We start from the raw sequence: 19651 nt of genomic DNA, 5'->3' as shown, positions 1-19651 counted from the left end.
CTCTACCCCCCCCTGCCCCTCACCTCCCGCCCCCTCACCCCAAGTTGTAAAGTTCGTTTTTCCACATAAAGTCTTGTTATACTCATATCCCTAGGAAGAGAGGTGAAACTGTTTAGATTGGGAAATTCAAGCAATTGGGGCTTTTCTACCAAATACAGGGCATTTTATTCAATTATTATGTCAAGACATAAAACAGGCCACCAAAGCAAAAAGTATATGAATATTACATACAGTTGGCCAGGGATAGGCAATCCTATTAAATGCTCTTGCTCCTACCCTCCTCTATGCAAAACAGTTCTCTGAGAAGGTAGCTTATTATGGTTATGGCTTGTTTGTGCAGAAGAGTGACTGGACAGGAAACAGTACAGAGTCTAGCACAGCTGCTACTCAGAAATTCCTACTATCAATACTCAAAAGCAAACAGAAGTCCAACTAGCCAAGTGAGGAAAACACAGAAGAATTTCCTGTCTAGATTAACAAGTTCCATTGATGTGTAGTAGGTGGTGTATGCTATGTGTTCACATGTGGAATGAGAGTGGGGATGGTTAATAGAATATTTGGGGATGATTATGATTGAAGTGCATTATATACATGTATAGAAATAGAATAATGAGAGCCAATAAAAATGTAAATTGTATATAATAATGCAGGAAGTGGATCAGGAAAGAGAAATAGAGAAGGTAAATTCAACTAAAATCCATTAAATGCATGTAAAATAATTAGCTTTTCAAATAGTAATAAACAGTTCCTAGGAAAACCTTTTAAAAACAAGTCCAAGACTAGTCTTGGACCTCCACAAATGTACACCAGGTCAGAAAAAGAAAAATCAGTACCACATATTATAATGCTAATATCCAAAGAAAACAGCAGAATGGACAATAAGTATAAAGCTATAAATATAGATATTACTTGAACACATTCAAGAATTCCCAAACAGCTGTTTTTTGATTATTAATTAGTAGCAAATATTGATTAAAATACCTGAAAAGGACTTTAAATAATCAAATGGTACTGAAAAGGTAGAAGACTAAGAAATTGACTCAATTTAAATGATAGGAATGTGTTTGATTTTAAGCAAATGAGATGTAACACATAAAATTTGAATTTGCAGATTATTTGCTTTATAAGAAGTCTGCATTCTCCTCTCCCAACTCTCAAAACAAATCACCTAAACTAAAAATAGAAAATGTTGCTTTCATTATTTTGAAATGGTCTGAAGACAAAAGAAATCAATGTACAATATCAGGAAAAAAGTGAGACATACTCTGCATGCCTGAATTATTGTTCCATTCTGATACTACACACAGCTGGTGTTATGCAGAGCCCAACTTCCTCAACAAGAGAAGCTGCAAAAGGTCAATTTAACATTGAAAGCAGACTATAGTAAGGTTTGTGGCTGATAATTTCTTTGTTTTTTTTTTGTTGTTGTTGTTTTTTTTGTCGGTCGTGGGGCTTGAACTCTGGGCCTGGGCGCTGTCCCTCATGTGGCTGATAATTTCTCAGCAGATGAAAACACAAATTCTCAGAGCTCTAATATTTTATGTCTAGAAAATAATAGCAATAAAAATATCATACTAATCAAGTGTAAACACCCATCTTTGCTTCATGAAAGCTTGAAGAGATACTAGCTATGTTCTAACACCACAGTACTATATATATTTTCATAATTCACAAATACCAAAGAGTGCAGCAATGCTGTTGACTATATACCCCTGGTACAGGGGGAAATATCTCTGAAGCATGCTAGTATAAATCCTAAACAAACAACAAAGAATAAACTCATATGTGTTTTCATTTCCTCCTCACAATGTGATAACTCTATCTCTCACAATTTAAAAAAAAATAAGAAAAGTTATTAAATCCCTTGAAGAAAAAATGCTAACCATCTAAATTTAGATTAAGCAATGCTACTATGAAATCTATATAAAAATTTCATAAATCTTTTAAAATAATGATATATACATGACTAAGGAAATCTAACAAAACATAAATAAAATATTAACATAAAAATACAAGTAATAATCTGGTTATTAGCATTTAGAAAGATTCTCTTAAATGTCATAGTTGACATAAGTTAGTGAGTTAAAACGATACAATAATAAAGCATGTAGAGAGCTACTCAATTTATTTAAGGAAAAAAATTCAAATTAAAATCATAATAGACTGCTATATGACCACTAAATTGCAAACATTAAAATATCTAACAATAGAAAGTGTTGATAGATATATAAAGCAATTGAATGACCATATGCTGCTGGTATAACCACTAGGGAAAATGATTACATAACTAAAAATGTAATTGTTGAGAAAGAGAAATGAAAACATGAGGACTGGTATATAGCTTATTTGTAGAGTACCTGCCCACCATGTCTGAGACCCTGGGTTCAATCCCCAGCACTAGAAAATACTAATCAGGCTTGATACTGCCCAAAATATGACATAAAAAAATCCTGGATCTTAACAGTCTGAAACCCTTACAAAGAAATGAAGTGGGGGGATTCTTACTACACTAGGACTGCAAACTATTCTGTTTTCATGCAGTAAAAACATTAGTGATTATAGTAACTTATTATTGTGACTTAATAATCTTTAAAATGGCAATATGCCTTCTATCAGGCATATTCAAATAATCAATATGTGGGAAATTATCAATATGTTGATGTTTATCCACTAACAAAATTTGGGCTTAGTAAAAAACATTCTCATGACTTTATTCTGTGTATAACACTTGCTCCTGTAGTGAGGGAAGACAAGTTGTTTTCTAACTTGATTCTGACACTACAATGTAAAAAATTCTTAGCCTAGAAAATTGTATGGAACCTTGTATCAACCCCCTTCAAACTGCCATATTCCATAGCATTTAATTTTTAAATATTAGTGTTTGATATATGCCAGGTATCTGCCAACTCTGGGCATATATCTTAAATCAGTAGAAAGTTTATTCAAGAAACATGTGGTGGTTCTGGCTCATTAACTCACCAACATTACTGAACACCATAATGTGACATATATTGTTTATATCTCCAAGTACATTTCTTGAACATTAAAGATTCTTATTTTTCCTTAACTAAGTATACTGAAGGATTCATTTATGTGACTAGTACATTCACTTAAAACATACACATGATAAAGTATTTCAGGTGGAAAATAATCTAAATTTTAGTGGCTTAAGCCATTTCTGCAATAGTGATGTCTGCCTCAAGAGTGACTAGAAGTGACAAATATGCTTGGTGTTTTTCCAAATCTGATCCATTGCATTCAGTTCCATGCAGTCTCTTCTCAAAGATCCCTTCTAGTCGGCTACCAGATCTTAGGATGTGATAACCCCCTTTTTTCTCCTAGTCTTTTCCATGGCTAGAAACTATATTCCACCGATACTTCACTGATGCCCCTGGGTAAGCACTCCTGTAATGCAGATGCCCTGGCCCCAAAAGCTCAATTCCCCTAACACTGAAAGTTCAGTTAATTAGCCATACTTGGGCCATAGATGATAGATAGATAGATAGATAGATAAGCCCTAGGAGGACATGGTAGAAACCATGGTTTAAAACCAGGCAACTGGCAGCCAGAATCTCTGTACCTACTTGTGTACTCTCTCTCTCTCTCTCTCTCTCTCTCTCTCTGGCATGTGATTGCTGTCCTACTACAGGACAAATTAAACTGAATACTCTTTTTTTCCATTCATAATTATCTGAATCTGTGTTTAATGCAAATAACTATAGTGAAATTGTTAAGAGTTTAGCATTCTAGCACCATAATATATATATGACTTCTAGCTAATACAAAGTTTATGTGTTTCTAGTTGAAAACATATAACAAGAAGTATACTTGTTAACGCTTTATACTCATTAAGAAAAAAGTGGAATGAAATCAATACTCTTCAAGGAAATGACAATACAATTATATTTTAGTGTCCCATACAGTTTGACATTAGAAGCTTAAACAGTATAAACAGAATTCAATGCAGTGACTATTATTAATGTTTAAAAAATACATATGACAAGTGACTTTTCTAGCTCAGAACCCATAACAACAGTTAAGTCCTATTCATATCCTGTGTAACTCCAGGGGGATTCTATGTGGAAGGTTTCCATATATGGCAATTTTCCCTGATTGACTCCCCACAGATTAAACAGGATATGAACCTAGTCCAGTGTAACAGTGCAAACAGCAAATCACTAAAAAGTCACATATAACTTTACTGAACTAACTACAGACTGACAATTAGGGAAACCAATACTGAATTGAAAATGAGAAACCACTGGATATTTTTATGACATGTTAGTACCAGTGAAATAAGTATATAAACACCCAAAAAGAAAAAAATCTTCTCTGAGTTTAAAATATGCCTTTGATTCTCAAAATTGCAATGTCAATGAGAAACCCACAAGGAAGTTTCACCTCAGAACTTACACTGTCAGAATGATATAGTGAGGTAAATCAAAAGTGAGGAGGTGGGAGAGAAGGGATGGTAGGGGAAAAACAAAGGAGGAGGCCACAATGCTTGATAAGAAATGAACTCATTACCTTGCTCAAATAACTGTAACCCCTTTGTACAGTATTTTCACAACAAAAAAAAACTTATTAATAAAAAAAGTAAACAGACTTCACTTTCCCAATATAAATGCCTGTAACATATAATAATTTCTTCATACTAGTGACTTTAGCAGTCCATGGTACTCTAGTTATCTAAAGTCACATGATGATAATAAGATTTTCCTTTTATATAGAATGCTTAAGTACAGACTTTTCGGTAAGTTTCTATAATGCACATAAATACTTCTAGTTTTAAGTCAGAAGAAAACATCTAAAATCCAAGATAGCTTAATATTAGCAGCCAACTGTAAGAAAGAAGTTGTAAGAAATAGTTTTAAGAAAATGACTAGTGTTTCTAAATTACCTAGACCCATACTACCAAACATACTAACAGCTTAAAAAGCAGTCTCTAACACAATTATTTAATAATAATAACTAGGAGCTTATTTGAAACATGGTCCCATTGTGACAATCATTTCTGAATAACCACAATCATTATGCACACCTCAAAAGTGATTCACAGACATTATATCAAAACATCCAAATTTAATCCCAATATGACACCAATGCTCAAGGAAGACCCTGGAATGCACCTAAAAGTGTGGCTCCTTCAAATATAGTTGTTATATTCAATGTACATTATGTAAAATTTTAATTATGTAGATTGAAGGTAGGCACAGGGGGTGGGGAATAGGGGAATATGAAGGAAGAGGTGACATTGACCCAGAACCACTATATTCACAACCTGACTTACAGAACTGTAACCTCTTTGTACAACTACTTAATAACTCAAGAAGGTGGTGAAAGGAAGAGGAAGTGGAGAAGGAAGAGAAGGAAGAAGAAGAGAAGGAGGAGAAGAAAGAGGAAGGAGAAGATCACTAAGTGAAATTTAATTATTTACATACATACAAGTGTAACTCTTTATTACTTTATCAAAGAAATACCTATTTATTTACTATATTTGAAAACCTAATATTGCTAGCATATATTCACTGAATATCTCTCCAAAAATTGGACTGAAATTTGAATAATTATGCTGTTCTTGGTAAAAGGATAACATGCCATCCATTAAAATTGAGAAGCTGTCAGTTCCAACTAAATGCACTTATCATTAATGAGAATAAAATGAAATAAACAGCTGAACTTCTGGAGCCTAACACAGATAAATCACCCTGAGCATGTACCTCAAGTTCTTCCCAGATTCTACCTACCTAATCAATGTGACATGAGTATACTAAAGTTAGAGATGATATCCCCATCTCCCCTAGGCCCAAATAGGTAGGTCTTACCAAGTAGCTCTACTTTGCTGGTATTTTGGTGATCTTTTCCCATTCCCCCCCCCCTCACACACACACACCTTCAAAGTGCTCTAGATATTCTCTTTATTACATGAAAAGAAAATGTTCAGAAATGAAATTAAATTCTACTGTTTTTCCCCAGGGTCTCCGTGTTTCAAAAGATTACCTGTCTCAGCAGGTAAGGTTCAGCTCTAATAAAGCAGGGGCTTTGGGGGATAAATTAATGTATTAGACAAGGATAGAATTCCCACCAACCTTCAATGGCACCCTTGAGAAATGAAAACGTTAAACATAGAAAAAGAGGACTGAGTCTATTCACTGCTAATTGAACAGATGCTCCTCATACTCATTCTGGTTACTTTTTAAGAAAGTAACCAGCACTATAAGGAAGGATATAACCAAAAGTCAGTAATGCAAACCAGTTTTCCTTACCCCATAAAAAGATGAACATTTTTTTTCTTTCATCAGTTTACTGCATAAATAGATAAACAAACATGTTTTCCTCTTAAAACTTTTAAGAAGCGGGGCTGGGAAGGTGGCTCAGTGGTAGAGCGCTTGCCTTGCATGCATGAGGCCCTGGGTTCGATTCCTCAGCACCACATAAGCAAAAAGAAAAAAAAGCTAGAAATGGTGCTGTGGCTAAAGTGGTAGAGTGCTAGCCTTGAGCTGAAGAGCTGAGGGACAGCGCCCAGGCCCAAAGTTCAGGCCTCATGACCGACCCAAAAAAAAAATTTTTTTTAAAGAAGGAAATAATTTTTAATTTGGTAGAATATAATTGATTTTAAAATATAAACAATCACTAAAGCAAATTAAGTACTTCAAATATGCATTTGATAATTATTTTCCTCAAAAATTTTCCTGGTAGAAATTTCTTCTTAACCTAAACATATTCTGAACCCAGGAAATAAAATAGCATTTCCTCAAGGCAAATAAAGAGTATATATGTCCATTTTCAGACATGGGAAATTTCAATAAAGAAAAAAGCTACACATAAAGATGGTAACAAATTTACAGAACACTGGAGAGTCAGTGCACTTCCCACTTTGCAACCATTAGTCTACAAACACTAAGGAAAACTTCTATCTCAAAGGGAGCCCAGAGGATTATGGCCAAGATATACAACTATGTAGATGCAGGTCCAGCTAGATGAAACATGTACTATTGGGAAGAGTGCCTAAATAATGTTAGATATGTTCTTTTACCACCATTATGTAAGTCTTATACTCTGATAAAATGTATTCTTTCAGGTAAATCTTTTGTCAAAGGCTTTACTTTAAATCATAGTTTTTGTTGTTTTGACAGGATTTTATTCAGTATCATTTCAGTAAGACAGAAAATATTGTAATGTGATACTCAGGCTACTATAAAATTCTGGCCATAAAAGTCTGGAAAATAAAGTCAACTTAGTTCAATACTTGAAAATGAAGATATTCTTCCTTATATAGGCAGAAGATACGTCGGAAATAAAGTTTTAAAAAGCCATTAACAACATTAATCTATGAGGTAAAAAGTCAGAATGGTGGTTAGTTTTTGGCAAAGAGAGGGAAACAATATTGAGTGAGAAGGGCCACAAGAAAACTTTCTGAGGAAGTAGAAATGTTTTGCATTTTGATCTGGTGAGTGGTTCCGCAGGTGCAAACAAAGACAAAATAGCAGAGCTGTACACATAGACATACATTTTACGATATATAAATCATTTTAGTGTACATAAATCAATTTTAAAAAGTAAAAACAACACAAGTGTTACAATCAAAAATCAAGAATAAGAAACATCAAATCTTTGGAAATAAATAACCTTATGTAGGACCTATACGGCATTACACACAGGTAAATAATTAAGACATTATTTTTTAAGTAAGTTCAGCAAGAACACCATAAGTGGTTAGAAAGACTCCTACTAAATACTAAATACATTAAAATTTCAAGTGTAACTTTTTCTACAAATTCTAAATATAGTCTTACATCCATAAAATAACCTCTAAATTTGAAAATCAAATCTTTCGAACATAAAACCTACTTAAGTCTGAAAGGAAACGGGCTATCTATATCCTTAGCTAAAGAAAGCAGTCCATTCCCACCCTCTCACCCCTATAATATGAATCTACCCATGAACTTCCAGTGACAAGCAAGACATAAAAATACTCATTAAAAGCAAAAAAAAAAAAAAAAAACAAAAACCTGCAGACAGTGTTCTGTCTTCTGAATGGCATTTTGTTCTGTTCAGTTATCTGGTAGCCATGGAGACTAGCAACAACCAGCAGTTTTCAAACATGCCATGTAGTACATGGGTGATATTATCAAAAGATAGGGTTTAATGATCAAGAAAGACTGTGTTTCTGCTTGATAAAAACAAGCCAGGCAGTAGAAAAATCCTTAGTTCAAGAATCCAGATTCCCCACATCGAATTTTAATTCTCATCTTCAGCTAAACAAAATAATGGGACCAATTTTTCTTTAGTATACAGTATAAATATTTGGTCTATACCTTGGGTCCTACATAAAATTCTGTAACATAGAGAAACAGCTCTATTCAAGTTAATGATCTATTCTATCTCATGGGTGACAATAATTCCAAATGGACTACTAATTAAAATCAATAATTATTATTTTTAAGTTATCAATAAACAATAGTTACATGCTGAGTGAGACATTACACTCATTATTACTCTATCTTGAGCTTCATTGGAAAAATGCAACCATTACAGAGATGGAAAGAGTCCACCATGAAACAATAGAAATAGCTTTTAAAAAGCCAACTAAGAAACAAAAGAAACAAGGATTAATAGCTCTCTTGACATGCTACCATGCTACAATAATCATCAGCTTTGCAAACATCACAGTGACACCTGAGATCACAAAGTAAAGGTAAAATTACAAATTCATATGAAATACATTTCCTAAATTCCCTGCTCTAAGTCCCTTGTCCACTGTAAAGATAGTATGATGCTGCACTCTCATGCTCTAAGGCCAGCAGGTCAAGTCCCTCCAGAAATTCTTATCTGTCATCCTTACTTAGAGATGATGACAAAATAGTCTGAGAAGCTTATACAATTGCATTAGCAAATTACCTTATTCTATACCTAACATTAAATAATTCTCAATTAGTTTGGTTATCATTTTTCTAGATATAAGCTTAAGGTATCTACAACTGCTCAGTCCATTGTACAGGGCCTGCTCTGCACCAAAGCAATTTCATTGTATAAGTTTTAAGACATACACAATGATGCTTAACAGTGATGCTAGTCAAGATGCTGAAATTGAACCCATTGTGAAAAACAATCCATCTTAAAAAATAAATATATTTCACATTCTTTTTAAATCTACACATAACATTCTGTTTTTGTGAAAATACAGAGAATGGTATGTAATGATATTCTCCTTAGATGAAAAACGAAACCTTTCTTTTCTTTCATATAAACACTATCACATCTCAGATACTCCCAGCATCTTTTTTAAGGCCTAAGCACCACTATGAGCCCCCAACAATGGAGAAGTGACAGTCATGATCGCATCAATTATCATCATGTTCTAGGGAGGGTGCCTGGATCCTGTCTTCTTATCTCCCTCATGGAGGCCTGAGAGGACCACACTGACATTCCTCCCTTAAGAATGAAAAACAGAGTTGGGTGAAGTCCTTTCATGAGACCAATTCCTCTAAAATTAAAGCCAAAGCACAAATACTGTTAAAGACCTAAGGCAAAGTGATATGAACTCCAAGTCAATGAAATCATGACAGTGAGCAGATTTCTAAATAGCAGAGAAGTGGGATCCATTTACTTACATGAAGATTCAGTGCCAAACATGGCTGGCTCCAGAAGCTGCTTTTTAAAAAATTAGAAGGAAAAAAAGGAGGGGTGGGGGTGGGGGAGAGCAAGGAAAGTGTGTGCGTGTGAGAGTGAAGAGATGAGCTGGCTACACAGCAGGGGTCATGAAGCCAGACAATGCAGTCCGAGCTGTGTCCAGCTGCCAGATTCTCCTCTTACGAGCTCCAGTTTTCTCCCGTGTGAGTGAAAGGCAAGATCTCCTACAGCCCCCCCTAAACCGAAGGGCTGCTTTTGAAAATCCACTGGGCCAAGGAAGGCCAACGTGGCTTTCCTAGGATGCAGTAAGACAGGACCAGGTAGCAGCAGGGGCAGGACTGAAGGCAGCAGCAACAGCGGATACTGCAATCCTCAGCCCTGCTGTAGCAGTAAGACAATAGCCGGGCTTATGCATACGCTGGATGACGTCAGGGACACTGCACAGACTGACTGCGCTGCTTGAGCCACAGGCTCCTAAGGCTGCAGGAGAGTAGCCAGATTCAAAGGGGAATTCCTTTGTCACAAAATGCACAAAACCGAAAACCACATATAAGTTCCCCTCCTGGAGAGTTCTTCATCCTGTGATATGCATGGTAAGAGAGCTCAGAGAATTTTAAATGCTGGCCTTATACCAACTAATCACAAAGACACACAGATCGGGATGCTGTATTTTGATGCAGCAAATAGATCTTTGCAAGGGAATTAAGAATATCTGAAATGAGAAAAAATAATCTACTTGTAAAAGTGTTACCAGAAGAGGTCAAGATTATTTCCTTGTGGCAGACTGACAGATTCAAAGGATGGATATTCAATTACAAATAGATGAAAAGATGTGTACTACTGTATACACCCTGGAAATTTACATCACATAAAACATATTAGTAATGTAAGAGTGTGAGCTCAGGCAGCACTGCTTGGCACACAGTGAGCTCTCAAATGTTAGAAATTACATTCTTAGTTATTTTGTAAGTATTCAAATGTGAAAACACTGCTTAAGGAATATATTTATGCATATCGATTGCTCCTACATTATTCTTTATTTATTTTTCTTCATTTTGCCATTTGAGAATTTCATTATTTCCAGAGTAACTTACAAAAGTTTAAGATGCCTTAAAGCTTTGTTGACATACTTATTTGTGTACTCCTATGGATAAATAACTTACATTATTTTTTAATCTACCCTACAAAGAAATAATTGAAGATTTGAATAACTTGTCTCCAGTCACTAGATAAATACAAGTGTTACCTAATGGTTAGAAATCTGGTTTAAAAATATAGACAAACAGACACAGACAGACACACACTCACACACTCTAGTGTCCAGTCAAGTGTGGTCACACACACCTGTAATTCCAGCTATTCATGAAGTAGAATTACAAAAGATAGAGGTTTGAGCCTATCCCAGGCAAAAAGTTAGTAAGTCCTTATTTCAACTGACATTCATAGTGATCACACCTGTTATGCCAGCTACATGGAAAGCATAGGTAAGAAGATAGCAGTCCAAAGTCAATTCCCTGCAAAAATGCAAGACTCTATCTAAAACATAACTAAGGCAAAAAAAAAAAGGGGGGGGCAGGGATGGGGCATTTTCAAGTGACAGCACTTGCCTAAGTGCAAGGTCTCCCACATCACCAAACACACACAATACTCTCTCTCTCTCTCTCTCTCTCTCTCTCTCTCTCTCTCTCTCTCTCTCTCTCTCTCTCTCTCTCTCTCTCAACTTTCATTGCAATACAAAACCAAAGCAATTTAATGCTTTAAAAATATACAATGTCCTTAAACACAAAAAAAAACAAAGCAAGAGCATGAGACCTTGAGTTTAAGCTCTAGCACTGACACACACACAAAGAAGGAAGGAAGGAAGGAAGGAAGGGAAGAGGGAGGAAGGGAGGGAGGGGGGGAAATGTTTGGAAATGAAGAAATGGTGGAAGGGCTCAAGTGGTAGAGCCCCACCCTTTAGCACAAGGCTCTGAGTTCCCGAGTTCATGAGTTCAATCCCCAGCATTGGTACCAAAAGAGAAAGAGAGAGAGAGCGAGAGAGAGAGAGAGAAAGAGAGAGAGAGAAAGAAAGAAAGAAAGAAAGGAGAAAGGAAAGAAAGAAAGAAAGAAAGAAAGAAAGAAAGAAAGAAAGAAAGAAAGAAAGAAAGAAAGAAAGAAAGAGGGAAAGAAATTATTTTGTCCAGACACTGGTGATTACACCTGTAATCCTAGCTATTCAGGAGGCTGAGATCTGAAGATAATGGTTTGAAGGGGCCAGAGTAGGAAAGGCCATGAGACTAATCTCCAATTAATCAGCAAAGAACTAGAACTAGAACTAAAGGTTTGGCTCAAGTGGTAGAGTGACCAGCCATGAGTAAAAGCACAAGGCCCTGGCACAAGCTCCAATGCTGGTGAAGAAGTAAATAAATAAATTTAAATAAATATTAAATGCATAAAACCTGCCTGAAGGACCCTATAATCCTACAGTGTAAAAATCTCATATAGTTAGATGTTCAAGTCTCCTCTCCACCCATCCATACTAGATATATACCTTTTTATAGTAATTTTTATATATATATAATTTTTAAACAATGAAATGTGATATACATATATACGGTACTATATTACTACATATCTAAAAATATCATTAATAGCTTATTTTAAGTAGATCTTTAAGTTTAAGTAGGTCTGTCTCTATTTCTTTTTCCTTAGTCTGGCCTCAAACTCACAACCCTCCTATCTGAGCATCTTAAATGTTGGGATTACAGGGTGTGCCACTAGGCAGGGCTCTTTTGTTACTTTAATGGATGTGCAGTAATCCTTTGTATGAGTGTACCACAATTTATTCAAAGTAGCATGACTTTCAGCTTCTTGAAATGTTGAACCACTATGAAGAAATTGATGTTACTACATAAGACATAAAAAAAATCTTTTGTTACAGAAAAGAATAACAACAGCTAACATTCACTATTTACCATGTGCTGGACCCTATTCTAGGACATGTTTTATCTCATTTAATCTTGATATCAACCCTATGAGGTGGATTCCATTATTCTCCCCATTTGACAGATGGTTAAATAATTGTCTAAGGTAGTAAACATTATGCTGAGCTTCAAACCTAGGCAGTGTGGCTCCAAACCAATGCTCTTAACCACTTTATTTTTTTAACATTGGGAAAGATCTCTTTTAAGTGGTATAGAAGATGTAGTCTCCCAAAAGATGGATATCGTCACCAGAATAAGAAAATGGTCCCTGAACTGGGCCTCGTGGTGTATGTTTGTAATCCCAGTTATTTAGGAGGCAAAGGAAGGAGAATTACAAGTTTGAGGGCAGCTCAAGAAAAGTCAGAAATATCCTATGCAGAAACAAAATACAAGCAAAAGGCCTGGAGATGTGGCTCAGGAGATAGAGTGCTTGCCTGGTATGCATGCAAGAGACCATGTGATCAAGCCCAGTAAAGGTATTTTCTAAAGGAGGCCATAATCTCTATGTAGTAACTGCTTTACCTAATCACTTAGATTGCTCCCTTACTTAGCTCACACATGACAGTGTATATGTACCTGAATGTGTATTTTCCTGTGGGTCTCTATATTTTTAGCACAGTTTTCTAAGAATAAGTAAACAGCTGTAATTTTTTTCAAGTAGTCTATTTTGATAGCTTTAACAGAATCAGTATGCTAAAACATTATATAACTGATATGCCAAAAAAAACTGGGCATAAATCACGCTGTCTGACTCCAGTGAAGCCTCTGTAACATGGAGGCTCTGGATGTCTAAATGCTTTAGTAAAGCTTGATTCCCATAGCTATAGACCCAGCATTGACAAAAGTTTAGTTTGCTCTGGTTCTCTCTAGTTAGCTCAAAGAATGAACACAAATTTAATGTGTTGCCTAAGGAAAATTCAATGAAGGAAATGATGAAAGAATAGGACTTATTTGAGGTCCCTCAAACACCCCCTCTCCAAAATAAAAAAGTCACATAACACTTTCCCAAAAAAAGTAATGAAATACATTCCCAAATCAAAGCAATCTTTGTATCCATTCTGTCTAATTCTCTTCATTTGTAACTTTGCCATCCCATTCATAAAGATAATATAAACTTCAGGATAAAATTACCAATAAAAGATAAAAAGCAATATTCAAAATAATTTAGTCAAAGTTATAATAAAATTAGAAACCTACTGATAAACATAGCCAGATTAAGGGAGATCAATATTTACTTTTTAAGGAAACCACATCTGGCCAGGTGCAGTGGCTCACAACTGTAATCCTAGCTACTCAGAAGGCTCAGATCTGAGAAACACAGTTCAAAGCTAGCCTGGGCAGGAAAAGACTTTCACTTCCAATGAACTAGCAAAAAATTGAAAGTGGAGCTGTAGATCAAGTGCTACAGTCCTAGCCTTGAGCGAAAAAGCTAAGGGACAGCACCCAAGCCCTGAGTTCAAGTGTCCTTGCCAAAAATAAAAGAAACTGGAAGAAAAAAAAAAAAGCAAAACCACATAAATAATACTAAACCTATGAAGAAGGAAGCATATGACAAACGGGAATGTTTGGAGCCTTTAATTCTTTTTTATAGTAATTATTCTTGAATCATCAGGTATCAGATTTCTATTGGAAATATCTGCTTCCATGCTGAGATGATGCCATTAGTACAAGACAGGTCATACTGAATTGTGCACAATAAATTTTCTAATCCCATATCATTCACTGTCTAAGGAATGAAAAATATAAGTTGCTCTCTTTAAAGTTTATATACCAAATAAACCTGTATTTTAAAATGTGTAAATGTCTGTAAAATCGCTATAGAAAACATATTCAAACAGCATGCCACTGCATCAGACAACTGATTTAATGTACTATTAATGGGGCAAAAATATAGCAGTGTATTCTCTCTATAGCATACACAACAAATTTTGAAAGTATGATAACTGAGTTTCTACTTCCTCTGTTCTGATATAAATTTTATTTTCTTAGTACTCTTTATATCCATTGAAGAGAATTTTTAAATAGCTTAGAATATACATATGTATTATATACCTAAAATCAATGGAGAAGGGTTTTAATGATAATATGTAAGCAAAGGAAAATGAGAAAATTAATGCTTTTGTTATTGGAAGTGGGAAGGTAGGAATTATTAAAAGCAGACTTTAAAAAAAAAGTGGACTTTTAAGAAGGCTCATCCAGTAGAATTTTATGTATTTAATTACATTTCATTGGCTTAACAAGTATGTTCTTTCCCACCTTCAGCACAGCATCATACATACATCATATGGGTAAAGTATCTTAAGGGTTTTATTTTAAAGCAAATACAACTGTGAGAGAGAGAATGTGTGATGTATCTATATTCTTTTCCTCGTAAGATTAGTAGTTTAGAATTTTTGTTCCAGAGCTTTGAAATAAAATTTATTCTATATGTATTTGATTCTGCGTACAGCATAACCTAAACTCAGATGTTTGTACTTTAAACAGTTTGGCCCAAAGGGGATAAGCATGGGCTGGTGACTGGTTGTAGTTTAAATCTATATGTGTATGACCCACACTAAATAGAAGAAACAACAAGGGTTACATCTAAAAAAAAATCCCTGGGCTGGGAAGCTGGCTCAGTGGTAGAGCGCTTGCCTTGCATGCCTGAGGCCCTGGGTTCGATTCCTCAGCACCACATAAGCAAAAAGAAAAAAGCCGGAAGTGGCGCTGTGGCTCACAGTGGTAGAGCGCTAGCCTTGAGCTGAAGAGCTGAGGGACAGCGCCCAGGCCCAGAGTTCAGGCCCCACGACGAGACCAAAAAAAAAATAATAATAAAAAAATTTTAAAAATAAATAAAAAAATCCCTTTAAGTTTTTATCCTCATTTAATCACAATTTACATATAGCAAATTTAGGTATAGAAAGGAATATACTGACATATATTTTTTAAATACACACAGACCAACATAATTTTTACATTTAAATTCAATTATTATATTTTAAGTAATTCTATATAGCCTAAATATATTTTAAATTTAATTTTACCTGTATAATCCATAATGAAGCAATAAGCAGGAAACTGGGCATTTCCCAAAGTTCAACTCTACCACCTATAAACTGAAATGACTGCCCCAAGGAAGCCTCCTGCCATGTGACATTACCCACCCACACACTTCTGCTTATCTCCACTCAGCAGCAAACACTGTGGCTCTCCTCTCTCTAACTGTTCTTCTAAAGTCATCCTTAGAAAATACTGTCTCTCATCTGTGCCCATTTCATTCCTGTACTATTTGGTTTAAATTTTGAGGGAAGAAATGTCTTATTTCTGTAAGTGGAAAGAACATATGATATTTCATTTTACTTCCTGGTATCATAAAGGCATATAATCTGAAAGGGGTATGTATATTCATTTCAAAGCATATTATACATATTTAATCCATGTGAAAAACTCTTGATGACTTACCTGACTTAAAGTGAAAGAAATATCTTTTTTTGCAATTCATGAATTTTTTATTATGAAAATACCATGCAGAGGGGTTACAATTACATGGGCAAGATAAAGAGTACATTTCTTATCAAGCATTGTTGCCTCCTCCTTTGTTTTCCCTTCCCATCCCTTCCCATACCCTCCAGCCCCCTACCCTTTCTAACATATTTATAAGATGATTTCTTTGTTGCTTTGTATGTACCTCCTCCACAGTATAGCCCCTGTTTTCACTGTATTTGATGTTGGTATAATTTGTGGAGGGGAAAGGCAAAACAAATCGTTTAAAGAGGAATATAGGTGGACCCATTGCAACAATGAGATGTACAAGTCGTAATGCTGAAAAACAAACTTTACAACTTTGGTGGGGAGTGGGGAGGATCTGGTAAGAAATATCTTTTAAAACATACCTATGACCTAAGATCTCTACCTTTTAGTCTAGTCCTGCTCAGAGTTATAAAATAAGAAGCTATGCTATTAGTTGTTTAGAAGACTTTTTTGTAGTAATTAGAATGTTGAAAATACTATAAAATATGATTAATAATTTTAATACAATACTAAAATATGTAGTATAAAAAATCTACAAATTCTGGGTTCAATATTGTCACTTAACAGATTTATAAAATACATTTCATTCAGTCTTACAGTCAATACTTTATCACTATTAGGAAAGGCCACGACATCATCAATATGTGACTGTCAAAAGCTCTAATTCTCATCTACATCATCTGGTAAGGAGGCTCATCTTACTTCTCTGTATACAGAGATTGGGAAACTTTTCTTGAGTTATAAACATTTTTATATAATTCATTCCTGATAACTAAGATATACAATCAGTGAAAACATTAACACCGTGATTCTTTTAAAACAGTGATCTCAAAATACCTAATAATAATTTTTCACAAAACTAAAAAAGCATGTGGAAACAGTCATTATCAAATGTAACATGAAATAAGATTCTGTCTTTCACAGGTACTATTGGCATGAAATTTTAAAGTTCTTATGCCATTATTAAAGTAGCATTTTAATGGTTTATTTTATTCCTTTATATTTGATGATTCTATTTAAGTCACAGATGTTTTGAAAAATGTATTTTAATGGAATAAAAATAAAATGAGTAATCTATGGTAGAAATAGATGGATGTATAGATATAGATAGATAAACAGATAGATAGATAGATAGATAGATAGATAGATAGATAGATAGATAGATAGATAGATAGATAGGATAAATAGATAGAGATACATAGATAGATACCCCAGAGCTATAAATGCCCATCCTGTTTTTCTACATTTTAGAAATGATAATGCAGCATTTCTCTATCATTCTCAATTCTCATCCTCCTCACCAACATATCAGAGTTAACCCAAAATGCCTTAAAGTTATGCACATACACACCCTTACTCCTCCCATCAAAAACAAGGTTGACCTGAGATCATTCATATTCTTCCCATGCTAGCCTGCATGTGACCTTAGTATTTCCTCTTCAATTCTATCATTCTGCACTGTATTTGTTTACTGAGCCCCCAAGGTTATCCCAAGATGTGAGAAGACTTCATTGTCTAAAGGGATTCCCACATGAGCCCAACTCCTTCCATTAGTGTGCTCTGCCTTCCATACTCAAAACTTCTAAGTTATCACAAATAAGCATCAAGTACCAATCAGATAACAAAGAAGCCTTATGAAATGAGGAGTAAACCTAATGCTACTTTTAATACCATGACCATTGCTATACAGTTTCTATGGCAGAAAACCAACAGGAAGTTAAGAATCATGTTCAGTAAGTACAAAGGCATGATTGAAACCAGATAAAAGTTCTACTTTACCAAAGCCCATATCTTCAGAAAAGGGCTCTTTCTGTATAGACAAAAAGCCAAGCTTTCAATGACTGCAAAGTACATACATTTTGCTTTGGTTTGCTTTGGGCAATACTGGGGATTGAACTCAAGACTTCTTACTCAGTAGGCAAGTATTCAACCATTTGACTCATGTTCCCATTTATTGATTTGTTTTTCAGATAGGATCTCAAGCCTTGCACTATTCTCTTCCTACTTCCACTGCCCAAGTAAACTGGGACTACAAGCATATACAACCATGCCAATATACAACAATCCCAAGTACAGGCTCAGACAGTGCTGGACCTCTCTTTTTACACAGGCCTCAAGGAAGCTGACAATAAATAAACATATCTATAGGGAGGAAAAATAACTTTTATATAGAATGTACTACCATAACCATTAATGTATTTACTCCATCAGAAAATAATTGTTTTAAATATATTTTAAGTATTTAAGAGTAATCAATAAAAAAGCACACATATTAATTAATCTTAGTGTAAAATTAAGAGCTTTGACTAACATGGCTTAAGCTGCTAAAATACCTAGTAAAAATGTGAAAGACTGTCTGGGCACTGGTAGCTCACACCTGTAATCCTAGCTAATCAGGATACTGAGATCTGAGAATCACAGTTTGAAGCAAGCCTGGGCAGGAAAATCCATGAGATTCTAAACTCCAATTAGCCACTTGAAAATATGAGGTGAATTGTGGCTCAAAGTGGTACAATGCTAGCCTTCAGGAAAAACAAAAAGCTTAGGGCAGTGCCCAAGCCCAGAGTTCAAGCCCCATGACTGACAAAAAAAAAACGGTGAAAGATCAAGATTTTCATTCTAGCCAGTCAGGAGGCTGAAATCTGAGGATCAAGGTTCAAAGCAAGCCAGTCTGTGAGACTCTTAAGCTCCAATAAACTTTAAGAAAAAGTGGTAGAATGCTAGATTGACTGCAAAGAAGCTCAGGGACAGCATCCAGGCTCTGAGTTCAAGGCCCAGGACCAGAAAAAAGATTTTCATTCTACAAACATGAATCTAACAATAAATATGCTTAAAATGTGTTTATGTACAGAAATAAAAGCCACTTTATTTACATTTAAATTAATGTCTTTGTGGTATGATCAGAATAAAAGAAATCCAAGTTTCCAAGTTTCTACAAGAAACAGAAAGCTAACCTTGCCACACATATCCTTCTGTAGAAAAATTTCTTTAGAAAACCACAGACCTTTTGTGGTTTTGGTCTGTTCATTGGTTGGCAAAATGAACTCCTAGAAAATAAAGTAAGTCATGAAAATAGTCATGAATGAACTACTGTAAGTTGTTCCAAAGACAAAAAGAAGTGGAGAAATTCAAGAAAAATACAGTAGTATTGAGCAAGCATTCCATGTAAGTAAACAAGGTCACACGTTTCCATGGCACTCCAAAACATGAATCATTCCTGCTGTTTTATGGCAAGGGTTAGCCAATTCTTTCAATAAAAAGCCATATGGTAAAAAATTTAGGTTTATAGTACAATCAGATCTCTATCATAGTATAACTCTGCTATTCTAATACAAAAGTAGTCATAACAAAACATGTATGACTGAGTATAGCTGTGTTCCAATAAAACTTTATTCCAAAACTGAATTTCCTAAAATTTTCACATACCAAAAAGTACAACTCTTCTTTTGAATTTTCTTAAGCAGTATTTAAAAAAGTTTTCGCTAGTTTGTAAGCTATGTAAAAACAGGTAGCTTGATAATTTCTGTTCTATAATCTTTACTGTT

At 34.9% G+C, this 19651-nt stretch overlaps 1 protein-coding gene across 4 annotated transcripts in view; it reads right to left on the bottom strand.

The window, feature by feature from the left end:
* Positions 1-19651, bottom strand: part of St7 (suppression of tumorigenicity 7) — a 207467-nt gene that overhangs the window by 163027 nt on the left and 24789 nt on the right. Inside the window, exon 1 of one of the 4 annotated variants that reach the window (XM_069996622.1) lies at positions 15620-15693. The exons of 2 other annotated variants lie outside the window; for them this stretch is intronic. In XM_069996622.1, the coding sequence (XP_069852723.1) occupies positions 15620-15661 (42 nt within the window). In that variant the 5' untranslated portion in view covers positions 15662-15693. Of the gene's footprint in view, positions 1-9614; positions 9890-15619; positions 15694-19651 lie in introns of those variants that run through there. One more of the 4 variants, XM_069996623.1, reaches the window with a different exon arrangement.

This window comes from Dipodomys merriami, unplaced genomic scaffold, assembly GCF_024711535.1.
Source record: "Dipodomys merriami isolate MVZ:Mamm:240054 unplaced genomic scaffold, mDipMer1.0.p SCAF_5, whole genome shotgun sequence".
Lineage (NCBI taxonomy): Eukaryota > Metazoa > Chordata > Mammalia > Rodentia > Heteromyidae > Dipodomys > Dipodomys merriami.
Note: the sequence above shows the minus strand (reverse complement) of the source record. Positions and strands in the feature narration are given on the sequence as shown.